Source organism: Lynx rufus, unplaced genomic scaffold (assembly GCF_022079265.1).
Source record: "Lynx rufus isolate CCGP_SWC_20201006 ecotype Redwood Valley unplaced genomic scaffold, mLynRuf1.p SCAF_5, whole genome shotgun sequence".
Lineage (NCBI taxonomy): Eukaryota > Metazoa > Chordata > Mammalia > Carnivora > Felidae > Lynx > Lynx rufus.
Genome location: NW_025814867.1, coordinates 21,962,395 through 21,989,656, shown reverse-complemented (window position 1 = coordinate 21,989,656; position 27,262 = coordinate 21,962,395). Strand labels below are relative to the sequence as shown.

The window sequence follows — 27,262 nt, the reverse complement described above, 5'->3', positions numbered from 1 at the left end:
CCCTCTTGTGCTGCAAATGTTAGCCCCATTTGCCGGGCACAGCCTTTCCCCTTTCCCTCCCTCCTTCTGGAAAACTTGCTGTTCCATTTAACCCACAGGCCTCCCAGTCTTCAGCTCCTTAGTCCTTTGTGCTTTGGCTTACACACAGAGCTTTGAGGAGAGATCATGGATTTCATTATGGGCAGAATCAGCAGGAAAGAAACTTCCTCGGGTCTTACTTTTTAAGCATTTTAATGTCTCTTTTTCAGAATATGCTGGATGATGGTTCTAAACAGTGGTTTTGAGCCCCAACAAGGGGAGGGGATGCCCCCAAGCTCGCCTTCTGATAATAGATGCCTCCAACTTCTGTTTCAATCAGAGCAACTTTTTCTAATTCTGATTAAGAATTCCTTTGGGCTGGGGCTCCTGGGTGGCTGAGTCTGTTAAGCATCTGACTCTTGGTCTCAGCTCAGGTTTTGATGTCAGGGTCATTAGTTCAAGAGTGGCATTGGGTTGGGCACGGAGCCTACTTAAAAAAAAAAAAAGACGAAGAATTCATTTGGGTTAAGTGTTTTGTGGCTTAAAGAAAGTGAACCACTGGTTTTAAAAATAAATCATGGCTTGTACTTCTTTGAGTTAAACCCACTTATCTTAGCACCTTAATTAGACTGTTTCGTATGGTGGAGAATCTGAAGGAATTGATGTTATGTTATAAACCGATTGCTTTCATAGCTTATCACTGGAAAGCAATTAAACATTACAAGGCAAAAGCAGTTTTCAGTAAAATTATTTCTGTAAATAACTGACATAAAAATTTTGACCTAGTTGTCTTCAGAATGAGGCCTGTGTCCCAAAGGCTCCAGACTGACCTCAAGGAAAATTTTGCACAGACTTAAAAAAAAAAAAAGTGACCTGGCAAACATTATACCTAAAAGGAAGTCTAATTTTGGGTAGCTTTTAGGAAATGATGAAGTCACATGTTGGATAGCCAAGTAGGAAGTAATAGATTTGAATATTAATGTTTTATTTATACTCATATATATTTGTAATTTTTTTTACGATACAAGTGACTTAAGTTCTGAGAAATAGTTTAGTTGGTTACTCTTTTTCTATTTGGTAATGTGATGATACAGTGTTGGCATTTTCTAGTTTAGATGTATCCATTAGATTTATTCTACAGTGCCTAAGGCAGACAGATAAACAAATTTCCTTCTTCTCTTACCTTGAAAAGTGTTCTATGGGGTGCATATGTGCATGCACACGCACACCACGCACACGTATGTGCACATCACGCTGATTTACCAATGGTCCATGACCTTGGGCCCATCACTCTGCCTTTCCATCATTTTTCCACGTGAGAAAGGAAGGAAAGTTGGGTGTCCTCTGCCTCTCTGATTCTGAGTTCTTTAATCTGGCTTCCTTGTGGACAATTTACAAGTCTCAGCCTCTTGGTATTTAATCCTCTTGAGTCTCTGAAAATGCATTTGACTGCATATTTTAGTTTGAGCTCCCTCAGAAGCAGATCCTAAGACAGGGATTTGAATGCCTGTAGTTTATTTGGCATGAAGCTAGGGGAGTAGAAGGGTGAAGTGAGGAAAAAGCGGCCAAGAGAGGGTGAATTACTGAGCCAGCTCCCACCTTGGGCAACTGCTACTTAATTTTGGGTGGGGAGTGGGAAATCTGGGAGCCCGTTATTCAGCCTGAGGGATGAGGGATCTGGGGTATTTATTTATAGGCGGATATCTTGGCTTTGGGTTAAGGGCTGCTGTTGAGGGGCAGGTGGATGGCAGACCAGATTACAATGACTGGAAAAGCCCTTAGGTAGAGAAATGGAGCTGCCCGTAATCGGACGCCAGAAGGTATACCTGAAGTGGTAAGGGGAGGAGATAGCCCAGCGTACCAGCAGCGTTCTCTGTCCCAGTCTGATGATTGAGTTTCGTGGATTAATGACAAGAGCACCATGGTCTCTGGGGTAGACTCACCCATGCCTGACACCTGACAAGTATTCCTCAATAATCTTTAGGTCCATCTCTTTTTTTTTTTAATGTTTATTTTTGAGAGAGACAGAGACAGAATGCGAGTAGGTTAGGGGCAGAGAGAGAGGGAGACACAATCTGAAGCAGGCTCCAGACTCTGAGCTGTCAGCACAGAGCCTGCGCGGGGCTCCAACTCACGAGCTGTGAGATCATGACCTGAGCCGATGTCGGATGCACAACCGACTGAGCCACCCAGATGCCCCAGTTCCATCTCCTTTTAAGAAGGCAAGGGAAATCTTCTACGTAGTTTAGTCTCTCTTTAAAAATGATCTCAAATACTTCTGTGTCTAAACATTTTTAAGCCAGCATGCCAAGAGCTGTACCTAAGAGGTTTCCCTCAAAGTGCCATTGCCTATTCTGTGGCAAGCATAGTGATAAATGCTGGGGATGCAGAGATGAGAGAGGGGATCCTGACCCAGGAGAGCTCCTGGGATAGGGGTTGAGTGGTTTACCTAGAGGAACCTTTGTAAGTGAGGAAGGACTTGAAGTGAATCAGCTAATCAACAAAAAGTGTGCTTTTTTGGGAATTTGGAATTTGGGTCAAGCATTTTTCACTTTTAGACCCTGGCTCTGCCTTGTTGGCTAAGTGACATTGGATGAAACAGCATCCATTCTCTCTGAGCCTCAGTTTCTCCAGTTGTCAGATGGGATGACTAATAACCTATTCATGGGATGGTTTGAGGATTAAATACAATAACCTTGATAGATGGACTGGATTTGGGTAGAAGAGAGGACAGGGGCATGGGAGAGAAGGTCAGTGGCTAGGTCACTAACTAGAGATCTTACAGAACAAAGGTGGGAAAAATGCATTTGGGGGCTTGACGATGGAAGGCATTGAATCTGAAGCTCAAATAGGTCTTGGGACTTGGCTGCAACGATAGTGAGATTTCATTGCATTGCTCAGAAAGGCTGAGGGAAAGGGCCGTTATTCAGTTTTTACACTAATATGATATTCTTGGCTCACTGAACTATTCACAGGCATGGGGAAACATAGGAATTCTTATGTGGAAACATAGGAATTTAACGCTGTCAAAAAGCAGAAACAAACCCATAAATACAGAGAACAAACCGGTGGTTGCCAAAGGACAGGGGTTGGGTGGATGGGCAAATTGGGTGAAGTGGGGAGGGGGAAGCTCAGGCTTCTAGTTATGGAATGAACATGTCATGGGAACGAAAGGTATACCATAGGGAATATAGCCGGTGATTTTGTGATAGCTACACGGCTGGTGAGCATACTGTAACATATAGACTCGTCGAATCACCACGTTGGACGCCTGAAATTAATGTAACGTTGCACATCAGCTCTACTTCAATTAAAAAAAAAAAAAAAAAAAAAAAAGAATTCAACACTATGAGGACCAGACTTTGGTGCCGACAAGTTCTGGATCTTAAAGTATACGTTTATTAGAACACATTAGCTGCTGGCCCACTTTGGGTCTTGGAGGGGGAGGCCAGGGCTCAGCAAGTTGACAGTCTTTTAATTTTAAGTTGACTTTGAGAGAAGACTGAGGTCTTTCAGGAGTTCAGAAATTCCTCTGTTTACAGTGCAACCTAATGCATTGGTGTCCCCGGAGATTTAGAAAGAGACCCTTCTGTTTTAAAGTCAAGAACGTTTGCTGTCTCCAGCTCCCGTGTCACATATGTTCCCTCGATTTTTGTCTTCAGCTGCCCATGTTTCCCACCTGGAAAACGTGTCAGAGGAAGAGATGAACAGACTCCTGGGAATAGTGTTGGATGTGGAATATCTCTTTACCTGCGTCCACAGGGAAGAAGACGCAGACACCAAACAAGTTTATTTCTATCTATTTAAGGTGAGGTTTCACCCTTTTAAGAAGGCTTTTCTTCTCTCTCTCTGTCATTGTTCAGATGTGCTCCGTTTCTGTATCCCAGGTCGGGGGTGGGAAGGTTTCTCAGCTCATGGTATGTTTCGCCCGCAGAGTTTATGGAAGCATGCATTTCTCCATGAGGGAGTCTCTAAAGTGACCCGCCATGTGCTGAACACATCACTCTCCTTGAGAGCCTTCATATTTGTATGCAGATTTGAATATCTTTATTTGCTTTTGCTTATGGATTTCTTTCCATCCACCCATCCATTCATCCATCCAGATATGTATTGCACACCTGGTCTGTGCATGGCACTCGTGTAGGCATGAGGGATAGATCAGTGGGCAAAACAAAGTCCTTGCCCTCATGGAGTTGACATTTCAGTAGAAGAGGCAGACAATCAACCAGTAAATAATATATTTGCAGGTGGTGATAAGTGCTGTGAAGAGAAACAAAGTAGGGTAAGTGGAATCAGAATGGCAGGGATGGTGGTCGGTGGGGGCACATGATAATGAGGAAGGGTAGTTAAGAAAGCCTTTCTGAGGAGACCACAGTTGAGCAGGAACCTGAATTGGGGGACAGGAGCCATCGCCGAAAAGGGCTGGGGGCAAGAGCTTTCCAGGCAGCAGAAGGACCGCCGTCTAGGCCGTGGACTGAGTGAGTCTGATGTGATGTGGGAACAGTAAGGAGGCCGGTGTGGTGGAGCCCAGTGAGCCAGGGGAAGGTGGGAGGAGATCTGGTTGGAGGGTGGCACCAGGGCCTTGACTCTCGCACTTCAAGGGGAGGAATCAAGAATTTCCAAATTTGGGCACTTCGCCACTGTCCGCTGTGTCTCCTTGACCCCGGTCACCGATTCCTGCTGCCACTCCCTGTAGCTGCTTCCTCGTGGCTCTGCCTCAGCTGCATTTGGGTCACATCCGTCCCCTCTCTGCGACCGTTGTCTCCCCAGTTTCTGATTGCTGTCAGGATGGACAGTGTGGGAGAGGAACTAGTGGTGGGAACAGACAGAAAAAGTTCCAAAAATGACATTTTTTAAAGGGGGCTGACAGGAAATAATTAAAAACAAAAACACCTTGCTATTGAGGCACTGTTGATTATGTCGTATTATTTAATACTTACAAGATTCTTTTTTTTTTTTTTTTAACGTTTATTTATTTTTGGGATAGAGAGAGAGCATGAACGGGGGGGGGGGGGGGGGGCAGAGAGAGAGGGAGACACAGAATCGGAAACAGGCTCCAGGCTCTGAGCCATCATCCCAGAGCCCGACGCGGGGCTCGAACTCACGGACCGCGAGATCGTGACCTGGCTGAAGTCGGACGCTTAACCGACTGCGCCACCCAGGCGCCCCACAAGATTCTTTTAAAAACAAAGACATCAAACAAAACAGTGTACTCGGAGCTTGTAGCCAGGAAAGGTTTGCCCCCCCCACCCCTTTTTTTTAATGTTTGTTTATTTATTTTGAGAGAGAGAGAGGCAGAGGGAGAGATCAGGGAGAATCCCAGGCAGGCTTTGCACTCTGCATGGAGCCAGGTGTGGGATTCTGTCTCACAAACTGTGAGATCACGACCTAAGCCGAAATCAAGAGTCAGACACTTAACCGACTGAGCCACTCAGGCGCCCCAAGGTTTGCCTCTTTTAATGAGCACCGTGCTTCATTTCATATGATAAGGATAGGAAAATTTTCCACTGGCTTCCCTCTTTTGCTTTGGCTGCTAGGAATCTCATTGCAAATTTTGTGCCCAATTCCATAGCTTTAAAAAAAAAATTTTTTTTTAACGTTTATTTATTTTTGAGAGACAGAGAGGCAGAGCGGGAGCAGGGGAGGAGCAGAGAGAGAGGGAGACACAGAATCAGAAGCAGGCTCCAGGCTCCGAACCGTCAGCACAGAGCCCGACGTGGGGCCTGAACCCACTGACCTCGAGATCATGACCCGAGCTGAAGTTGGATGTCCAACCAACTGAGGCACCCAGGCACCACACTCCCCTTTTTAATGTGAATTTACTTGATACATAATTTTCCCTTCTCATTTATTTACTTTTGTCTTTTTTGGGGGGGGGAGTATTAATGGGGGGTTGGGGTAGATAGGAGACAAACAGATAGGTAGATAGGAGAATTGTATTTTTAGGTTTTGGGGATATCCTTTTTTTTTTTTAATTTTTAAAAATATTTATTTATTTTTGATAGAGAGACAGAGCACAAGTAGGGGAGGGGCAGAGAGAGAGGGAGACACAGAATCTGAAGCAGGCTCCAGGCTCTGAGCTGTCAGCACAGAGCCCGACATGGGGCTTGAGATGGTGACCTGAGCCGAAGTCGGACCCTCAACCAACTGAGCCACCCAGGCACCCCTAGGGGATATTAGTTCTAAAAAGGTTAATGGGAGGTGAGGGAGAGGAGACACAGAGAGAGACAGAGACAGAGAGACAGAGAGAGAGAGAGAGACAGAGAGAGAGAGAGAGAGAGAGAGAGAGAGAGAGAGAGGAGCAGGGTGGGCAGAAAGAGGACAAACCACTGAATCCCCCACTACCATTAGCAGGCACTAGGCTACTCCAGGTGACAACTTGTTGACATGGCTATGAAGCCTGAGTCATCCAGATTGAAGCCTGGCAGGGTCATGCTGTTTAGAGCTTCTTTGGAAAAAGATCTTCGTCGAAGAAAAACAACGTCTGCATGACTGCTGCTATTATTTGTCTTGGAACGAAGTGCCCTGGCAGCCCCCACCGCCGGCTGGAAGTGAAGGTGGTGTCAAGGTTTCCATCCTGCCAGCCTCCTCTCGATTCCCTTTATAACTAACCAAATAGGCCAGAAAGCATTGCTCTGCTTTGAAGTACGTTTTCTCTCTCTCACCTCCCTCGTCTTCAACAGTGCAAATATGTTGGCCCATGGGAACGAAACCTCAACTATTCAGCATTCTCCCCCACTTCCCCCAGAGTCCTTTTTTGGGCAAATAAGTAATAAATCACCCATGCCTTAGCTTTTGAAAGGCAGTTCCTGTGTCTTATGTCTCAATAATTAAATTAAAATGAAATGTATTACACATTTGTGTAACATCTTAAAAACCTCGGGCTTAGATGTTGAAGATAAACCCAGTGAAAAGCTGCCTCGTAAAGCTGGGTGTATCTCGACCCTGTTAATGTGGCTCTGGAAGTCCACTGTCTGGGTTTGAACCCTGGGTCCATCACATTGGAAATGTGACATTGGGCGGGTCATTCTCCCTGTGTCCTTATCTGTAAAGTACAGACAGTAACAGCACCTGCCTCAAAAGGTTGTTATGCGCATTCCAGGAGATAAGACCTGTAAAGAACTGTGAAGAGTGCCTGGCAGAAGTAAGGATGCAAATGCTTGATGCTGGCATTAAATGTCTTTCATGGGCCCACTTATCCCAGCTCTGTCCTTTTGTAGATGAAGAAACTGAGATTCAGCCACTCCCCAACCTGTTAGTTTATCTCCGTTTTGAAACCCCTAGTGGACCAAGTTCCCAAGAGGTCTTATTTTAACTGGGTAAAAAAAGTAGGCAGCGGGAATTTATTTGTATTTAGATTTTATGATCAAGCTTTCCGTGTCCTTAGAAACAGATATAGTGACTTATTTTTGCATACTTATTTTTGTAAAAATGGGCATAATTCCTTGAAAAGATCAATGAATGTCCCATGCTAATAATGTATTGGCACCCCTAGAAGGAATTGAGGCCCTTGCAAAACATGGCCCGGGGGAGCACATGGTGATCCTCAACCTTGGCCATTTGTCCGTTTCCATTAACTCCTGGGAGAATGGTTGCTGTGTTTTGTTTCCACTGAAGAGGCAGTAAATGGAGAAAGGAGGGAAAGATTTAACTTAAATGTGTGGTCATGTGATGACCGGCCCCCATGTAAATGTTATGAAAGATTCAAGCAAAGGTTGAAAGTAAAGGATTTCAGTACCAAATTTATTTTCAAATTAGGTCTTGATTAGTGACTCTGTGTTCCCTTTTCTCTCTGATATTTGCTCTTTGAGGGCTTTAAATTCCAGTGGCAAGGATTAAGAGCAGTGTTTTGTTTTGTGGGCATTGAGATGCCAGAACACTTGGCCTGCATTCTATGGATGGAAAGGAAATGAGAAAAGACCGCAGCAGTGAAAGTTGCCAATTGAGAGCCTTAGAGAATTCCTTCCCGAAGGGCCTGGGCTCTAGATGATGCATACGACATATGGGAGCTACAGACATCCCTCTCCCCTGGCCATACTTGTGCAGAATGGATCTCTGCCTTTCAGGGGGTTAAATAAAACCCTCTTGAGCGCACCTGCATTGGCCTAGGTGGGCATGTGCAAAATGTGCGTGTTGCACACCAGGCCTCTGGGTCAGTGGAATCTGGAAATGGTGGGGAGAAGGGAAATGAGTTGGAGAGAGAGTCCCGGTGGCTACTGCTGCTGTGCTAGTCTGCACAGAACATGAAAGGGGTCTTAGTTTCTCATAGCTCTGGTCATGGGTGTGAAGGCAAATTTGGGTTACCTGGTAGTCACCCATTTTTACTGATTTAAGGATTTATTTACATGTAGTTAAGATAATTAGAATATGGTTACTTCCCTTCAGAGGCTATGTATGTGTCTGTGTGTGTGTGTGTGTGTGTGAGAGAGAGAGAGACACTGATTTTCTTTTTCTTAATGATTTTTTTTTTTTTTGCAGCTCTTGAGAAAGTCTATTTTACAAAGAGGAAAACCTGTGGTTGAAGGCTCTTTGGAGAAGAAACCCCCATTTGAAAAACCTAGTATTGAACAGGTAAAAAGAAAAAAAAGAGAGAGAAGCTCTTTTTTATTGCTCTAAGGCTGAACAAACCTAATCTTCTTTGCATTTTTACATGCGTCTTCCTTCCATCCTCTATACCCAGCTTAGAGATGCTTAGAGATGAGTATGGAGAAATTGTTTTGGACCCTTTGCATCACAAGTGAATATTTAATTTAATAAATGATCTAGCTTTTGTCTTTTATGGTTGCTGTATACTCAGAATTCACTGTGTGTTTGGGGAAGAAAAAAATTAAGAACATGTAGTTCACAAGAACACACGGAATGTGCTCTGTTTTGGTGTTGATGTTTTAAAATTAAGTCTTTGTCCTCTTATTTGGCACTATCTGAAAAAGCCTGTTGAGGTGAGGGAATTCAGGAGCATTGTCAAAAACATTGTAAGTCAAGCAAAAAGCACAAATAGGAAATGAGATTTTGCATCCAGAAATTGACTTTCTGTTACATTATGATTCCTGGAAAGAAACTGGTTTACTTGGGGAATCTGTTGACATGGATAGACTTTCTCTGTGAGGTGTTCTATTCCTCATCAGAGTCATTTTTTAGCCTATCATTGTTTGGCTAAATAAATCTTAGATTCTCTTGACTGAATTTCTTAACGAGAATGATTACAGAAGATAGGACATCAGAGTCCCTAGTACAAATAAATGTATTTTTATCAGTTTTCAGTAGAAGAAATTTTATTTTGTCTCCAAACTCTGTTAAACAAGAATTCATTGTTCTTTTATTTGAAATTAGATTAGAAGGGAGTGTTCTGCAGAAAGATTAAATGAATCCACAGATTCTTTTAAAAGCTCATAATTCTGAATAAGAATTTTTTCCCCCTTGGTAAGCTTGCCAAAAAAAGTGATAGTAAAGAGTTTAAATTCTGTTGGTTTAGTTCAATGGAAGACGTGCTGGTGGCCTTTGGATTCACATTTTGGTAATGCAAAAACATAATGTTTATCCAAGAACCTCATCGTATATAATCTATGTGGTTAGTGCAGGAAGAATTAGTTTACAAAATAGTCCTATTTTATCATTTGAAAGGTTTTGACCTTTTCAGTCTGTGAGTTTGATTTTCTGTGACGCTTGAGGATTGCAGCAGGCACAGAATAGCAACTCACAGCTTCGCTGTCTTGTCGCTTTTCATCCACTGTGATCTGTGGTGCAGTTCCCTCTGGGCATTCCTGTTTTCTAATAGGGAAAAGGAAGAGGCTTTGTGAGTAGAGAAGTGTCTGTTCTCTTGCTAATAACCGTCAATGGTGCTGTGTGGGTGTTCAGAATTAGTATGCTCGCATAACTGTATGAATAAATGGCCTTCCCTCCTTTTAAGGGTGTGAATAACTTTGTGCAGTACAAGTTTAGTCACCTGCCAGCCAAAGAAAGGCAAACGATAGTTGAGTTGGCAAAAATGTTCCTAAACCGCATCAACTATTGGCATCTGGAGGCACCGTCTCAACGAAGACTGAGATCTCCCAATGATGATATTTCTGGATACAAAGAGAACTACACAAGGTAATCAGACGATCAGTTCCTTTCCCTTGGCCCTTGTAGAGCCTGTTGCAGACATAAAATTGCTGCCTGTGTCTGTGAGCCGAGGGTTGCCCAGTTACTGTGGTAATCCATCAATTCAGAGAGAATGTTTCTAGAATGTAGCTTTTTATTAATATCACGATATTTTGGGGGGTGAGAGATCCAAACCACCTAGTCCTATACTATCCAGTATGATAGTTGATGGCTACATGGAGCTACTGAGCACTTGAAATATGGCTAGCATTGAGATTTCTAAGATTATACAAAAAATAGGAAATTAAAAAAAATGTAAAATATTTCATGAGAACTTTTTTTTAAACTACACTTATTTTGAGAGAGAGAGACAGAAGGAGAGAGTGCACGGGGGAGGGGCAGAGAGGGAGAGAGAGAATTCCAAACAGACTTGTGCCCACAGTGCAGAGCCCAGTGCGGGGCTCTAATCCACAAACCGTGAGCTCACGACCTGTGCTGACATCAGGAGTCCGAAGTTTAACTGACTGAGCCACCCAAGCGCCCCTCATGAGTACTGATTACATATTGAAATGATAATATTTTGGATATATTCGATTAAAGAAGATATTTTAAAGTTAATTTCATCTGTTTATTTTTACCTTTTCAATCAGATTGCTGGAAAATTTTAAATCAGTTATGTGGCTTGCATTATATTTCTATTGAACATCAGTGATCTAGATAACCATACTATGACTCCGTAATTATTATATAGAAACCTCAATCATTTAAAAAAACAAAACAAAAGAACAATGACCGTGAGTATAATAGTGGTAAAGAATTTTTATAAAGAAGGAATGATCACCCTAGTCCCAGAACCATGATGGAACTAATATCATTATACAAGTTGTCTTCCAGTCTTTGCCCTTTAAATAATATTTTATATTAGTTAGAATGAAAAAATATATAGAATTTGCATCCTTTATGTCTCCCTACTTAACATCATATCAAATATTTTACTGGTTACACTATAGTCTGTTGGGTTGATGTACTATAATTAACCCATCCGTTTCCCTGTTGGTTGACATCAGACTGTGCAAATGTTCCTGGATTGCACATTTTCTCCTTAATGTGGGAATTTGTTTTTATTGTTTATGAATTGCAGAATAATAGAATTAACTTAAAAAAAATCTTAAACATGGGCCACACAAAACAGGATGACTACATTTATTTTCATTTAAGTAAGAGAGTGACTTGAATTATCCATTTTATTTACCTTTTTGTACTTTCCCCCTTTTATAGTTTAATTATTTATTTAAGTAATCTCTGTACCCAACATGGGGCTCGAACTCATGACCTAGAGATGGTGAGTCGTATGCTCTACCTACTGAGGCTCCTGACTCCCTCTTATATTTTATAGACACATCAAGCCTGGTTCAAGAGGTATTCCTGACTTAGAGTAGGCAATGTTTTTTGATAGTGCAAAGAGCACTTCTACCTAGATTATTTTCTATAATAGCAGATGACATGTAGGAATGAGATAAGCTTTCCTCTCAGATCATTGACCTGATATTCATGAGTAATATCCCCTTTTCTCTGTCCTCCCTTCTTTTACAATAGATATAATTTGAGTTATAAAGTATTTCCTCTTAGTAATTGACTTTTATGAGAATTACAGATATCTTCGACACCAATTTTTTTTTTTTTTTTTTTTGAGAGAGGGCACAAGTGAGTGAGGAGGGGCAGAGAGAGAAGGAGAGAGAGAGAGAATCCCATGAGGGTCAGAGAGAGAGAAGTGGGGCTCACCTGAAGTGGGGCTCAAGCTGACCCAACACGGGGTCCGAGTTCATGAACCGTGAGATCATGACCTGAGCCAAAGTCAGATGCCTAACCAACTGAGCCACCTAGGTGCCTAACATCAATTTTTTAAAAATTATGTCTTTATTTCTATACCTTCATTTCAGAATTTTGCATGAACAATAGGTCCTATAGTGTCTTAACTGTCATTTATAATAAGAGTTGAGAAAACACATCTATCAAAAATATAGGGACACCTGACTGGCTCAGTCAGTAGAGCATGTGACTCTTGATCTTGGGTTTATGAGTTTGAGTCCCATGTTGGGTATAAAGATTACTTTAAAAAATCTATCTATCTATCTATCTATCTATCTATCTATCATCTGTCTTATCTATCTTTGTCTTAAACCTGCCTGTTAACGATTGGAAAGTTGAATATTTGCCAAAGGCAGACCCCTGAAAGTATTTACCACTGCTAACAGAGGAAAAAGTGTTTCATCAAGAAGAATTAAATGTGAAGCAGCATGGAGATATTAGTGTATTTTAGAAAACTGTAAAGATACTATGTAGCACTTGGAAATTACCCAGAAATGGGTGGCACTTACAAATAATACTTAAGGAGTAGTAAAGTTAGAGATGGAGCTTTGAAATGAACAGTGGGTATGAATCCTAGCTCCATTTCTCGCTAATTCTGTGTGCTTTAAACCAGTCACTTCACCTCCTTGACCTTCAGTTTCTTCCTCTGTCCGAGCCTCATGAGTACTGAGTGTTGTGTGTAGCGTCTGGCACACAGAACAGGCACTGGGGAGATGCCTAGTCATCATTTTCCTCCCACACACGTTATTCTCTAAAACTCAGCCACTGCCAGCGTGGGACTCTTAAGCTAGAGCACGTACAACTTAATGAGAGTGTCGTTATTTGAATACGACTTAAGAAGCCAACATCATAGGGAATAGAAGGATAGTTATTTGAATACGACTTAAGAAGCCAGCATCATAGGGAATAGAAAGATAGCCGCAGATTCCTTTCCAGCCCAGTATCCTGAGCCAAGGGCTGAAGGCAGAAGAGTGGAGTCTGACAATGGTGAAAAGAAACCTGCTGAGAGTCTGGAATGAATACACCCTGATGAGTTCTGAAACCTGCTGATTTCTAGGTGGAATGTAGACCAAGAGCCTCTGTTAATAATAAATAAGGAAACGAAGGTAGACAACACTCACCTCCCCCACTTGCCCACTGTCACGCCATGTTGACGAAGAAAGGGAAGTAGAGAGAAACAACCTGTGAAAATTATGAGAATCAGTAATTGTTTCAGAGTAAAACCTCACTGTCATGACCACTTAGGATTTTAATAAACCACACGCCACTACAACGTGGTGTCTCCTTGATATAATCTTCTCGAAAATGGGTAATATTACAGGCTGCAGGCACCACCAGGCTTTATCTTGATGTGTAAGTGAGCCTCAGGACCTGTCATGCTGGTTCCACATATAATTTACAGCATTTGTAGCAATCAGAGCAAAGCGGTTGAACACTTCTTGGAGCTTGTACGTCAGCACGGAGGTGGGGTGATACAGGATTCTCTGTGGAAGAGACTGGATCCTGAAAATGAAAGAAAATGAAAGAAAACTTCCTGAAAGAAAACTTTTATATATTGAAAATATGACACAGTAATGTTAACATATACTTAATAATAGCAATATATATCCCCCAGAAATCACTGTGGTTTTAGGGGAAAAAAAAAAAAACTCTGAACAAGTATTTTGAAGTTCCCTGAATTTCATGATGGTGCACTAATATGGTTTCATGAAGAAATAACCTGAAAATAAAGTGTCAGAGAAATGTGACTTCTTAAAATACATCTGACAAACAATCTGCTGTTGGAAGTGGCAAATATTTACTCTTAGATGCTAAGTTGTGCAGACTGTCTGAAAGTTGATAACGGTCATCCCATATTGGGGAGATTTTTTTTTTTTTTAATTTAAATTTAAGTTAGTTAACATATAGTGTAGTCTTGGCTTCAGGAATAGACCCCAGTGATTCAACACTTACATATAACACCCAGTGCTCATCCCAACAAGTGCTGTCCTTAATGCCCATCACTCATTTAGCCCATCCTTCCCACCCACCTCCCTCCAGTTTGTTCTCTATCATCTAGAGTCTCTTATGGTTTACCTCCCTCTCAGTCTTTATCTTATTTTTCCTTCCCTTCCCTTATGTTCATTTGTTGTGTTTCTCAGATTTCACATATGGGGAGATGTTTTGTAGGAATACAGAGCAAGTTTGATATAACTAAGTTGATTTTTTTACGTAACCATTGTTGTGTGTTACTGAGCGTTCATCATCAGGCATGTACATCTAGGACAGTATCAGGAGGCATGGAGAGAAAGTGGATGAGGTGAGAGGAGACCCTAGCCTTTAGTTCAGGTGCACTAGAAGAGATCACAGGATTCCTACAAACCTTAGGATTTTCACGCCAGTAAGTAGGGCGGCGTGGTCTTCTGTGTTCAAGTTCCATAGTTCTGTTCACATTTTGAAGAAAGCAAGGTGGTTGCAAAGCATCATAATGGTGTCAAAAATCTGAGAGAGTTATTTGAACTACCAGTAAATTGCACACACATGCCATTTTTTTTTTTAATTTTTTTTTCAACGTTTATTTATTTTTGGGACAGAGAGAGACAGAGCATGAACGGGGGAGGGGCAGAGAGAGAGGGAGACACAGAATCGGAAACAGGCTCCAGGCTCTGAGCCATCAGCCCAGAGCCCGACGCGGGGCTCGAACTCCTGGACCGCGAGATCGTGACCTGGCTGAAGTCGGACGCTTAACCGACTGCGCCACCCAGGCGCCCCACACATGCCATTCTTATTAGGCATGCAAAAATGAATGGACCGTATCCCTGTCATTACTTCTTAGATGACCTGACACCAGTCATTTAGGTAAAATCTTTTCTTACAGTTAAGTGTTTGGAGGAGTGTGTGTGCAGAGATGCACACAAATTCCCATTTCTTCTTTTCATCCCACCATGCGCGATGACGATGTCATTTGTTAAAACAGCACTAAAACACCACACGTTGACTCAGACTCTCTCTTATCATGCTGTGAACTCGACAGATTTATAAAATAATATTAATCTTGGAAGCAAAAACAAAACAAAGCTAAAAAGCATAAACTATGGTCTATAAAATGCTTCTTAGAAGAAATGGATGGAAGTCCGTTACTTGAAACATTTTACTAGACGATAATGGTCTGTGCTGCCTTCCTCTACCCTGGGAAGATTGCATGGCCTGTTACGCCCTTCTTTATAACACTTCATGATTTTATGGTGATATTTAAAACCTACCATTGCTGTAGCAGAAGTAACATCATTTTTAAGTAGAGTCTCAGACATCTGTGACCCCTTCACAGATGGAAATGCTCTGTAGACTCAAAATCAGCACCTCCCATAGATACATAATGTGAGCTGCAAATGTAATTTAAAATGTTCCAGTAGTTAACGTTTTAAAGAGTAAATAGGCACAGGACATTAATTTCAATAATGCTTTATTTTACCTAATGTATAAATATTACTGCACTGTGTAATCGACGTGAAAAATTATTAATGATATATTTTTATCTTCTCTTGTGCTGTCTTTGAAATCCAACGTGTATTCTATACCTACGGCACATCTCAATTCATTCACTCAATTTAAAATGGTGAAAGCTCAGTGGAGTCCTACCAAAGCAATAAAGTTATATTTCATGGAAAAATATTTCACACTAAAAGTAAATTTTAAATTGATTAAATGACATTACAAATTAAGCTTCTCAGTTGTCCTAGCCACATTTCAGGTGTTCAGTACTTACGTGTGGCCAATGGCTACTGTATCTGCACAGTGTCAGTATAAACCACTGTTTTGGACAGTACTGGTCTAAATTCTGAGAGTCTTCTGTCTTCCATTGCAGAAAATTGGACATATTTTTAATATTAAGTCTTACTGATAGTCTTGTGATGGCCTAAGTCTCATGAAACCGAATTTCTGATTATTAAGGTCTGTAAACTGTTTAACTCTTAACATTTGTCGTTTCGTGATTAGCCACTTGGCGGCTGGCCTCCCTTCAGCCCTGAATATCTTAGAACGTCATTAAGTGGCCATGGACTAATACCCAGCAGACTAGCCTTGAAGGTGATCCAGTTCTGTGTGCAGTGCCTTAGGCAGCACAACATAGATGCGCTTCCTGGCCTTTCTGCTACCGAGGTCACTGTGATTTTTTTTTTTTAATTTTTTTTTTTTCAACGTTTATTTATTTTCGGGACAGAGAGAGACAGAGCATGAACAGGGGAGGGGCAGAGAGAGAGGGAGACACAGAATCGGAAACAGGCTCCAGGCTCTGAGCCATCAGCCCAGAGCCCGACGCGGGCGAGATCGTGACCTGGCTGAAGTCGGACGCTTAACCGACTGCGCCACCCAGGCGCCCCACTGTTTGTGATTTGACAAGATCAACACGTAAGAGGCCCATTTTGGAATTGTAACCAACAAAGTGACATTTGGGTGTTAATTAAGACAGAAAAGCCGAGAGAAGAGAAGACATGGTAGCAGGATTTTAAGGTCAGGTTTAAATTTAGGCAGGTGAACTAACAGTAACGAAAGTTTTCTTTCCCAAAGATGAACCACTGCCATCACCACCACGCACAGGGGAAGTATGAAGTCATACAGAGTGAGATAAAAAAACCAACAAAAGTTAGGTAACCACTATTATTCCACTCTTTATTAAGGGTTTGAAAGTTCATTGGGAGCTTTCCAGTACCAGTTTGGGCTCATTAGAGCCAGCCTTCCCTCCCACTTTAAAGGAGATCAGGAAGGCACACAGAGAGGAGGGGTGTTAATTTTTGGAAAGCAGGTCCTGCCCTGGAAAGAGATATTTGGATCTGCTACCAAGGAATGAAGATCTGTGCAACGAAGCTTCTAACCCCTGGTCTGGTGCCACCCCCTGACCCCCACTGTACATTTGTGTTGCTGGGTCCTGGGAATTTGAGACCTTGCATCCTGGGAGACCGTAAAGAAAGAGGGCTGGTGTTGAATAAACTTGCATTCTCTAGCTTCTCTTGGGTGAGTGAGCTTTCCACATTGTATGCCCTACACAGCCAGTGTACCCCAGAACTGTGGTCTGATCTCAAGAAAGCCCCTGGTTTCCCTCTGGGCCTGGGCACACATCCAGCTTTTGCAATGCCAAAGTGCATTTTTAAGTTTGAGACTGAGTCATTGAAAATGCACCTTAGCGACAGATGGTGGGAGCTCATTACTTCCTGTGTTTTGACTGAGTTTTGAATAGTCTTGAAGATCTTTATCTTCCCACCAAGGCTTTGGGGGTATGTGAGTGCTGTGTAGGCATTTTAAATTTTACTCAGAGAACTAGATGGTGGAATTCTCATCTTTCACAAATGGGACTTCTTCAGTTTCCTCTTCTTAATTTCTTCTTTTTATTTAAATTACCATTTACGTACCAGAAACTCAAGTTGCACTGTGCACTTTCCATATGGTATCTCATATAATGCTCGTGATCACCCAACAAAGTAGGTATTATTGCTGTCCCCATTCTACAGATGAGGAGATGGAGACTTAAAAACATAATTAAATTCTCCAAGTCAAGCAGCCCGTTAAGTGGCAAAGCAAGGATTTGACCCCAGGTGTGTCTGACTACAGGACTCACCACGCGATGTTGCAGAATAGAATGGTTGTCCTCGAACTGGACCCAACTGCTTATATCGGGGCGAGCGAATCTGACTTCAAGTTCCATTAGCTGGCAGTGATACTGACCTAGTTTCTTCCCCTGTGGTTAGTGGTGTGAGAGTCACCATGCTTGGATATTTCAGATCATCTGGGATGTTGAAGGGATATTGATGGTGCTTGTCTCCTCTGACCACAGGTGGCTGTGTTACTGCAACGTGCCCCAGTTCTGTGACAGTCTACCTCGGTATGAAACCACCCAGGTGTTTGGGAGAACACTGCTGCGCTCAGTCTTCACAGTTATGAGACGACAACTCCTGGAGCAGGCGAGGCAGGAAAAAGACAAACTGCCACTTGAGAAACGAACTCTAATCCTCACCCACTTCCCAAAGTAAGAGAGCACTCCTGCAGGTCTTTGATCCTGGAGCTTGAGATCGATGCACATGTTCCAAAGCCTGTATCAGCCACGAGGTCAGGAATGATAGCAAAAGCGTCCCAGGGAGGAGGCAGAAGGGACCCTCTCCTTCTCACCTCCCTTTGTGAGTCGTCTTGGGAATTGTACAACGCATCTGTTATTAGCTGCAATCTGTGTTGCTGGCAGTTGTAGCTCCCTGAACCCCAGCTCATCCCACCCGAGTCATTGTGTCTGGGTCTCGGGATGGGGAAGCTGCCAGGAAGCTAGGGGACCATGGGGGAGAGTGGTAGAAGCAGTTTCCATCTACTCAGAAGTGGTGCAGGACAACTTTAGTTTGCTGGGTTTTTTTCCATCCCAGATCTCTAACCCTTTCTAAGACCTGGTGAATCACTCCTGCCTCAGCCACAGTCGGCCTGCCCCCTCACTCTAAACTAGACCCCACCAGTGGGCTGGAAAGGAGTAGAGAGGCTTCCTTTAAAATGATCTTTGTACCTCTCTACTCAGTTTCTTTTTCTTTATTAAAAAAATTTTTTTAATGTTTATTTTTGAGAGAGAGAGAGAGAGAGCAGGGAAGGGGCAGAGAGAGAGGGAGACACAGAATCTGAAGCAGGTTGCAAGCTGTCAGCACAGAGCCTGACGTGGGCCTCGAACCCACGAACCGCAAGATCATGACCTCAGCCGAAGTCAGACGCTTAACCAACTGAGCCACCCAGGTGCCCCTCTACTCAGTTTTTTAGAGAATATGCCTGACTCCTATGCACCTTACTTTCGGTACCTGCCAGAGCTTCCAACATATAAATAATCACTTACGTATTTTTCAAATGAAAGAAGTGTGTCAAAGGCATAGGGAGTTGCAGTGCTGTAACATTGACATTGGAAGTGCATTTTCAGTGCTAAGAACCGAAAGTTGAAGCTAAAAGGCTGACTGCTCATGAGAGGGGCTGAGGATGCAGTGGCCAACTTGTCATGGAGCAGTGACAGCAAGACATGAGTGAGACGGTTCATTCTGGGGCATCATTCTGCCCAGAGCAGCGCTTTGGTGTGGGGGAAGTCGAAGGTATAATTTGAAAGGACTTTCTAGGTATGATAGAGTCTGTCTTCCCCCGCCCATTAAGAACTGCTCATGTAGAGAAGAGATGGAGAAAGGAGATATTCTTTAACCAAAGACTGATAATACCTTGTTTTAGCAGGGAAACTAGATTTTTATTAAGTTACAGTTATTGTATTACCCAGTTTGTTTCTCAGGAAAGATAGCTTTAATTAAAAAAAATTTTTTTTAATGTTTATTTTTGAGAGAGAGTGTGAGAGACAGAGCACGAGTGGGGGAGGGGTGGAGAGAGAGGGAGACACAGAATCCGAAGCAGGCTCCAGGCTCTGAGCTGTCAGCACAGAGCCCTACACGGGGCTCCAACCCACAAACCATGAGATCATGACCTGAGCTGAAGTCAGATGCTCAACCGACTGAGCCACCCAGGTGCCCCAACATAGCTTTAATTTTAAAGAATAAGTTAGGTCTAAAACAACCACAGAAATGGTTTTTTGATAGAAATTGACTGAAAATTCCTTGGCAGTGTAACACAAATCTTGAGCCGTGGGTAGAGGGCATCATGGGTAATTCTGATGAGCTTTAGCTGAATGCCCAATGTTTGTACATAAATCCTAGCTTCGTGATTTTCTTTTTTTATTTAAAAATTTTTTTTTTTTTCAACGTTTTATTTTTATTTTTGGGACAGAGAGAGACAGAGCATGAACGGGCGAGGGGCAGAGAGAGAGGGAGGCACAGAATCGGAAACAGGCTCCAGGCTCTGAGCCATCAGCCCAGAGCCCGACGCGGGGCTCGAACTCACGGACCGCGAGATCGTGACCTGGCTGAAGTCGGACGCTTAACCGACTGCGCCACCCAGGCGCCCCTAGCTTCGTGATTTTCAATGTATTATTAAGCAGCTGGTACCTGAGACAGGCATGACACGAACACTTTGGCGTTCTCCAGGAAAGAAGGTTCAGCACCACTGAAACTGGAGTTTGGGTGTTTACCCCTAAATGGCTTATGATCTCTGGGCACACTCGTGTATTCGGTGGCTGCCTTTTAGCTTTCCTTAGGGATTTAAAGCAATTTTCTTATTTCTCTATTACATTTGCCACATAAGCAGCATTTTACACTTTCAGATTACAGTTGTCATTCTCTGTCTCCAAGCCAAGGAACAAAGAGGACCCTCCCCCTACCCCACCTTTTGCGATACTTAAAGAGAAATTTTAATTACCTAACATAGTAACAATTTTTCCCCCATAGCAAAGTCATCTTGCTTCTTGGAGATATTTGCTAATTATAACGTGTTATGTTCCTTTATCCCATAGTTCTGGCGTGCTTCTGCTACTGAGTTAAAAAAATCAGTGCTGCTTTTTTTTTTTTTTTCCTTCTCTATTACTAATGGTAGGGTAAAACTACCACCCACTTCTCCTTTGAAATCCCTTGTCATTGAATATAACAACATTGGGCCCAGTAGGGATTTATCCCCACAGCCTTGACAGCTGAATCATATATATTGAAGCTTGAGGTGCTGTGTGGGTCCTGGGCACTGTCTCAGACTGAGAGCTGTGACTGGCTTCATGCCATTGTGCGGGGTGGCTGTGGCTCTCACGTGTACTTGCGGGGCTTACGTCCTTGTTGTCCTCCTCCTATGTGCCCTTTCTTCCACTTGGCTTTAACTCGTGCCTCTCCTCCCATCCACCTACTTACACGGTTGTTTAAAAAATGTTTAGTGGGGCGCCTGGGTGGCACAGTCGGTTAAGCGTCCGACTTCAGCCAGGTCACGATCTCGCGGTCCGTGAGTTCGAGCCCCGCGTCGGGCTCTGGGCTGATGGCTCGGAGCCTGGAGCCTGTTTCCGATTCTGTGTCTCCCTCTCTCTCTGCCCCTCCCCTGTTCATGCTCTGTCTCTCTCTGTCCCAAAAATAAATAAACGTTGAAAAAAAAATTAAAAAAAAAATGTTTAGTGTCTGTATTTCATTCTACAAGTGATAAATGCACCTGCTGATGAAAATACGAAAATTTGATTAAGAGAGAACAAAGAAGCAAATGACTCCCCCATAGCCCTACTACTCTGAACTACTTTTAGTGTTTTTAGATATTTCTCTATTTCTCCATGTAGTGTGTTCTTTATTCTATATACAATTTTATATTGTGTGTGTGTGTTTATATATATATATACGTAAAACAAGCACTTTCTCATGACATTTCATGAGGCTGTTCTTTATTACAATGAAATAAATGTATTTATGTATATACATAAAACACACATACATGTGCATATAAAATTATTTTTCCTAAATTATTAATGGCATTATTCCTTGATGAGTCTTTGGAGGGCTTTGTGAAGAGTGTTCTGACCATGTAATTACTGATAGAGAGAGAGCCTAGAAAAGGAAAGGAAATTTACTTCTGTGATGAAGGGCAGTTGGGAAAATCTTGAGGGCTGTGTAAGGTAGGAAAAGAGGAAAAGACCTCAAGCACCTTCTTTCTCATCAGCAAGATCAAAATGATCTCAGAATGTGTTGCTGTCAGCCTTTCCATAATTGGTAAGAAACACACTAAAATGTTTTAAAACGTAAGATAATGGTGGCTTGCTTAGGAAGTAGAAGTGACTCATGCAGTTTCTAGAAACCATGAATTAAACTATCGAGTGCAGGTAGGTGTTCATTCAAGTGGTTTGTTTTTAAATCTGAGATTTAACCTGAGCAGCAAGTAAAAAGACCCCTTAGGACCTTTCCCCATCTGTTTTCACTTACACAAAACAAGCTTCTCCCATCCCTGAAACCATTTAGAATTTTGCAGTCATTGATAAATGAGAATAGTGGTACTTTTAGTGATGGTGATGAGGAGGATGATATAGATCCTTGATCAGTTATCCAAAATCTTGATACTAATGTTTCACAGTTCAAATTTACAATATTTTGTAAAGGTAATATATAACACATATATTATTAGGGCACCTGGGTGACTCATTCGGTTAAGTGTCCAACTTCGGCTCAGGTCATGATCTCATCGTTCGTGAGTTTGAGCCCCCCCCTTCAGGCTCTGTGCTGACAGCTCAGAGCCTGGAGCCTGCTTCGGATTCTGTGTCCCCAACCCCCTCTAACCCTTCCCCGCCCCTCTCCCTCTCAAAAATAAACAGAAAAAAATTAAAAATAACGCATACTATATATCATGGCTTTAGGGATGCAGGCAATCCCCCTAAATCAAATCCATTTATAATTATAAAAATTATAAATAGTTTTATGTTTGTTTGGGTCAGATTGTTGCCAGATGGGTTATGGAAGATCTTTTTTTTTTTTTTTTTATGTTTATTTATTTGTGAGAGTGAGAGTGAGCAGGGGAGGGGCAGAGAGAGAGGGAGAGAGAGGATCTGAAGCTCCGTACAGAGACAGATGGGGGGGTGACAACTCACGAACTGTGAAATCATGACCTGAGCTGAAGTCAGAGGCTTAACCGACTGGGCCACCCCGGCACCCCTGGAAGATCTTTTTTTTAAAGAGCTTGTGGATTTCAGAATTTCAGAGACAGGAGAGCAGACTCTACATATTCAACCTTTGTTACACGATTGCTGTGTGAACTTCGGGAGGGCAAGGTGGTGGTTCTGTTCACTCTGTCCTAACAGCATCTGACACAGTATCTGGCGCTGGGTAGACACTCGGTCAGTGTTTGTTGAACGAATGAGTGGAGCATTTACTAGGGGTCAGGCACCATTTCGCACCTGCACCTCAGCGTATCCCTCACGACTACCCTGCACAGGAATTACTGTTGATATTTCTGTTTTATGGAAGAGGAAGCTGAGGAAGAGGAAATTAAGAATGTGTCCCAGGGGTCACAGAAATTAAGTGTTGAGCTTGGCAAATGGATTCTAGAGCCCAGGCTCTTAGTCTCTTTTCTGTATCCTTCCACTAGAATGAATGTGCCTCAAGAAGAGGCTTGTAGGAAGGTACTTCAGTACCAGATGTATAGATCTGTGTGTGTAGTTAAATCATAGTTCTTCAATTTTGGTGTACAGAAGTCTAAGGTACTTATCAAAATGTGGTTACCCAGGCCTGTTCTCATGGACTTCAATTCAGTAAGCCCAGGTAGGGCTTGGTTATCCGTATTTCTAACAAGGTCTCATCCATTTGGTTTATAATATGACCGGAAGTATAACATAGTAGTCACTGGTTCTTTTTTAAAAATGTTTGTTTATTTTTGAGAAAGAGAGAGACAGAGTGCGAGCAGGGGAGGGGCAGAGAGAGAGGGAGACACAGAATCCGAAGTGGGCTTCAGGCTCCAAGCTGTCAGCACATTGTCAGAGCCCAACGTGGGGCTTGAACTCATGAACCACAAGAGCATGACCTGAGCCGAAGTCAGATGCTTAACTGACTGAACCACCTAGGCACCCTGGTTCTTTTTAAAAAAAAATTTTTTTTAATTAACTATTTATTTTTGTTAAGTAATCTCTGTGCCTAACGTGGGGCTTGAACTCACAACCCCTGGATCAAGAGTCATATGCTCTTCTGACTGAGCCAGCAAGGTGCCCCTCAATCATTTATTCTAATCCTAGCCCTGCAGTTTATTAGTTGTGGAACTTTGTACCAGTTGTTTAATCTCTTTGCTTGAAGTTTTTCTTCTGTAAAACGAGTATAATAATGGGTTCCATTTCATAGGTTTGTTAGGAGAGCACCTGAGTTAATAATACATCAACCACGTAGAACAATGTCTGTCATGTAGTAAGAGTATGTGTGTGATAATAAAAATAAAATATGTAACTCACTGGGTTGGTATGAGGATTCAATAAGAAGTTCATAGAACAGTGCAGGCACATGGCAAGCGTTCAATAAATATTAGTTTTGCGGTGAACAATGACAGCTACATAGATGGTGGGAATCTTGCTCTGGGGCTCACTGAGGAATGCTCAGTGGAATGCATTCCTACTGATGTATGCTCTGTGCATTCTATGTTATGTCAATCTGTGCAGAATCAAAAGAGAATAAATTTGTGGAAATGCATTTCTTTATTTGAATATACCAGGCCCACCCACAGATCATCATTTGAGTCATAATTCGCGATCGTATTTCTGAGTTGAAGGTGAGAGGCTGATGTTGGGGTGCTTGCCATAAATGGTTAGGGTTTTCATCCTTCTAGTAATATATTAGTAATATATTTTGATCTTATTATTGCTTTCACTCTTGTGTCTAGGTTTCTATCCATGTTAGAAGAAGAAGTTTATAGTCAAAACTCTCCTATCTGGGATCAGGATTTTCTCTCAGCCTCTTCTAGAACCAGCCAGCTAGGAATCCAAACAGGTAAATTTCTTTTTGCATAAATCAGAGAACAACCAGAATGTGTTAGTCACAGCTCACTCTGCATTTATTTGTGGTTTTTTTTTTGTCAAAAAATCGAAGAACAGAGCCGGCCAAAAAGTAACACCTTGGCAAATCTTACATGTGCATCTCGGTTAATGAAGAGAGCAGGTGCAAATCAGTTAAAACAACCCCTCCTTGTGCTATTGAGTTTGCTTAGCTTGCACATTAGGAGGTGTAAAATGCCGTACAGCTCAGCTCTGTAGTCAAATGCTGGCTTTTTAAAAAGACACTTAAAGTCTTGGTCAGTAGTGGCCAGATATGCCCAGGAATCAAGCCTTGGTCTGGTTTCGGAATCTGTGATGTCAGTTTCGTGCAGCAAGTTACTGTCATGGATAAAGGTAGGGTGGTGAGTGGAGGAGAGCCATCTTGAGTCTCAGGTCGTGAAGTTCTTCCTAGTGGGGCCAGAGCATCCTTGCCGTTGCTTTGGGTGGCAGCAGCTAGTATTTTGTGACGGAAGAAGGCATGTGACTTCTAGAGTCCCACTGATCCCAGAGAGAGGCTCTGAACTGCTGCCTTTGACGCTAGGAAGACTCGGAGAAGTTTGGCAAGAGATTCCAAAGCAGTCATTCCTATGTGGCCGTGGGGAAAGCAGAATGCAGAATTTCCATATTAGAGTTTTTAGTACATCTAGCTCAGTGTATAGTATTTTTGCCTCTAGCAAAAAAAAATCTTTTTTGCAAACGGTAAAAGTCACCTTCTTTACTGTACGGTTCTGTGAATTTTGACAAACACATGCAGTTAAATAACCACCAGTACCATTAAAATACAGAATAGTTGCTTCACCCCGGAAAATTCCCTTGCAACCCTCTGTAGTTCGTTCATTGCCCCACCACCAGCCTTGGCAACCACTGATTTGTTTTTTGTTCCTGGAGTTTGCTTTTTCTAGAATGTCATATGAATGGAATCATATGGTACACCATTTTCTGAGTCTGACTTCTTTCACTCAGCATAATGCATTTGAGAAGGTGATTAATAATGTTTTTCTCATCTAGCGCCTAAGTTTGGATGTAAATATAATTAAATCCCTACAAAGCAGAGTACTTAGGGAATGAGGTATTTTGGTTTGGATCAAATCCTTTTTGTTTGAATTCTTGTTTTTAGAGACCCCAGTTTCTAGCATTTACGGACATATCCTCTGTAGTGACTGGGCATGTTCTCTGTATTGCTCTCTCTGTCCCTGTGCTGTTCACTTTGTCTTTATCTCATCTGGTTTTCAAATAACATCTCTCCCACAAACCCTCTCCTTGCTCCTCCCATGCCTTCCAGCAAGGACTGCATCTCTTTTCTTCCAAACTTTCACAGAACCTTGAATATATCTTATCTTTGGTTTTCTAGCTTGGCTGTGTGGTGGCCTCACTTGTGATTGAAAATAATATTGATTTCTGAGGCTTCTCCCAAAAGAGTGTTGTAATTGGTCTAGCCTGGACATTGAGAATTTTAAAAGCTCCCCAGGTGATTCTGATGTGCAGCCGTATTTGAGAACCGCTGTGTCATGCAGCACTTACCTCGTGCTGTCCTAACCCCACTTTTTTTCTGTAAGTCTTCTGTCTCCAGTGAGTGTGGTGGTCAGAGGCTGTTTGCCACAATCATAATAACAGACTTCTATTAAGTCCTTGCCTGTGAAGTCTGCTTCATAGTGAATTAGCTCAAGCCCGGAGAAGTTGGTATTATTATCCCCTTTACATAGATGAGAAATGGAAGCTCAGAAAGGAGCACCAAGTTGCCCACAACCAGAGCTCCTAAGTGATGGAATTGGGTTTCATGCCCAGTCTGTGAAATTCCTCAACTACTACACCCCATGAAGAGCCAGCCAGACCTTGAGCCAGGCTTTCTAGCATGTGCTGTGAATGTGCCGGCAGATAGACGCTTGTGGGAGGAGTGAGTGAAGAGCAGTTTCCTCCTTCAGGCAGGAGGACACCAAAGCATTTCAGCAGGATCAGCTGAGTTCTTTGCTGGAGGGTCTTCCGGAGAGGATTCCTCTTTGTGAAAACTCCCCTTAATCCTTGCCCTCCCGGAATGCCTCCCTGGTGTGTTCAGCTTCTAGCGCATTTTATGTCTTCGCACAGGATGGAGAAGGCAGAGGTCGTGTCTGACTCTCGGGGAGTTCCACATTTATTTGTGTGGCCGAGGTTGTAACCCGGTTGAACTGCATTGTCCTCTTCAGTGTTACCCAAAGCTGTCAGAAGCAGGCTGCCTTCTCCTTTTTTTTTTTTTTTTTACTGTAATTGCAGTGTGTTCTCTGGGGGGAAAGAAGAGTGTAATCATCTACTTAATTGGCATGTCTGCACATCTATGCAGCTGTGATAAATGACATTCGTAATGATGGCTCTGAAGTTTTGCAAGATACTCAAATGTCTTCAGAATAACCAGAGCTTCCCCTTTGTGTGCAATCACTCCAGTGCACTTTGAGATTCAGAAGGCCTGTTTCCTGGAAGGAAAGCCATATGTATGTGTGTATATATACACACACATATATATATATGGCCTGGCACTCTGGTATATTCTCCGTGCTGTGGAATGGTGTCTCTCTGTAAACTTGCTCCATCACTTTCTTGGCTGTTCAGAACGTCCTCTGGGGACCGAACTGTGGCTGCATTGAAACTTAGTTGAACGTTCTCTCTGGGCATCTGGCTTTACTGCTATACTGTCCTGTACGTGACCAGTGCCACTGAAAATGTCTGTATTCTTCATCTGCTCTCACCACACTAGCTACAAATCAGCAGCACACTGGCAAAGCAATATCCTATTTCTGACAATGGCTTTTATAAAAGAAAAGAAAAGAAAAGATGTTTTTTTAATTTGTAAATATTCTCAAACTTACAGAAAAGTTATAACAATAGGACAAAGAAATCTGGTATATTCTATATCCTTCGCCCAGATTCACCACTTGT

General features: G+C 42.4%; 1 protein-coding gene across 1 annotated transcript in view; it reads left to right on the top strand.

The window, feature by feature from the left end:
* The window catches only part of KAT2B (lysine acetyltransferase 2B), a 105,983-nt gene that overhangs the window by 45,392 nt on the left and 33,329 nt on the right, over positions 1-27,262 (top strand). Inside the window, exons 3-7 of the mRNA XM_047100501.1 lie at positions 3,681-3,826; positions 8,497-8,589; positions 9,926-10,107; positions 17,774-17,965; positions 24,205-24,311. Coding sequence (XP_046956457.1) covers positions 3,681-3,826; positions 8,497-8,589; positions 9,926-10,107; positions 17,774-17,965; positions 24,205-24,311 — 720 coding nt within the window. The remainder of the gene's footprint in view (positions 1-3,680; positions 3,827-8,496; positions 8,590-9,925; positions 10,108-17,773; positions 17,966-24,204; positions 24,312-27,262) is intronic.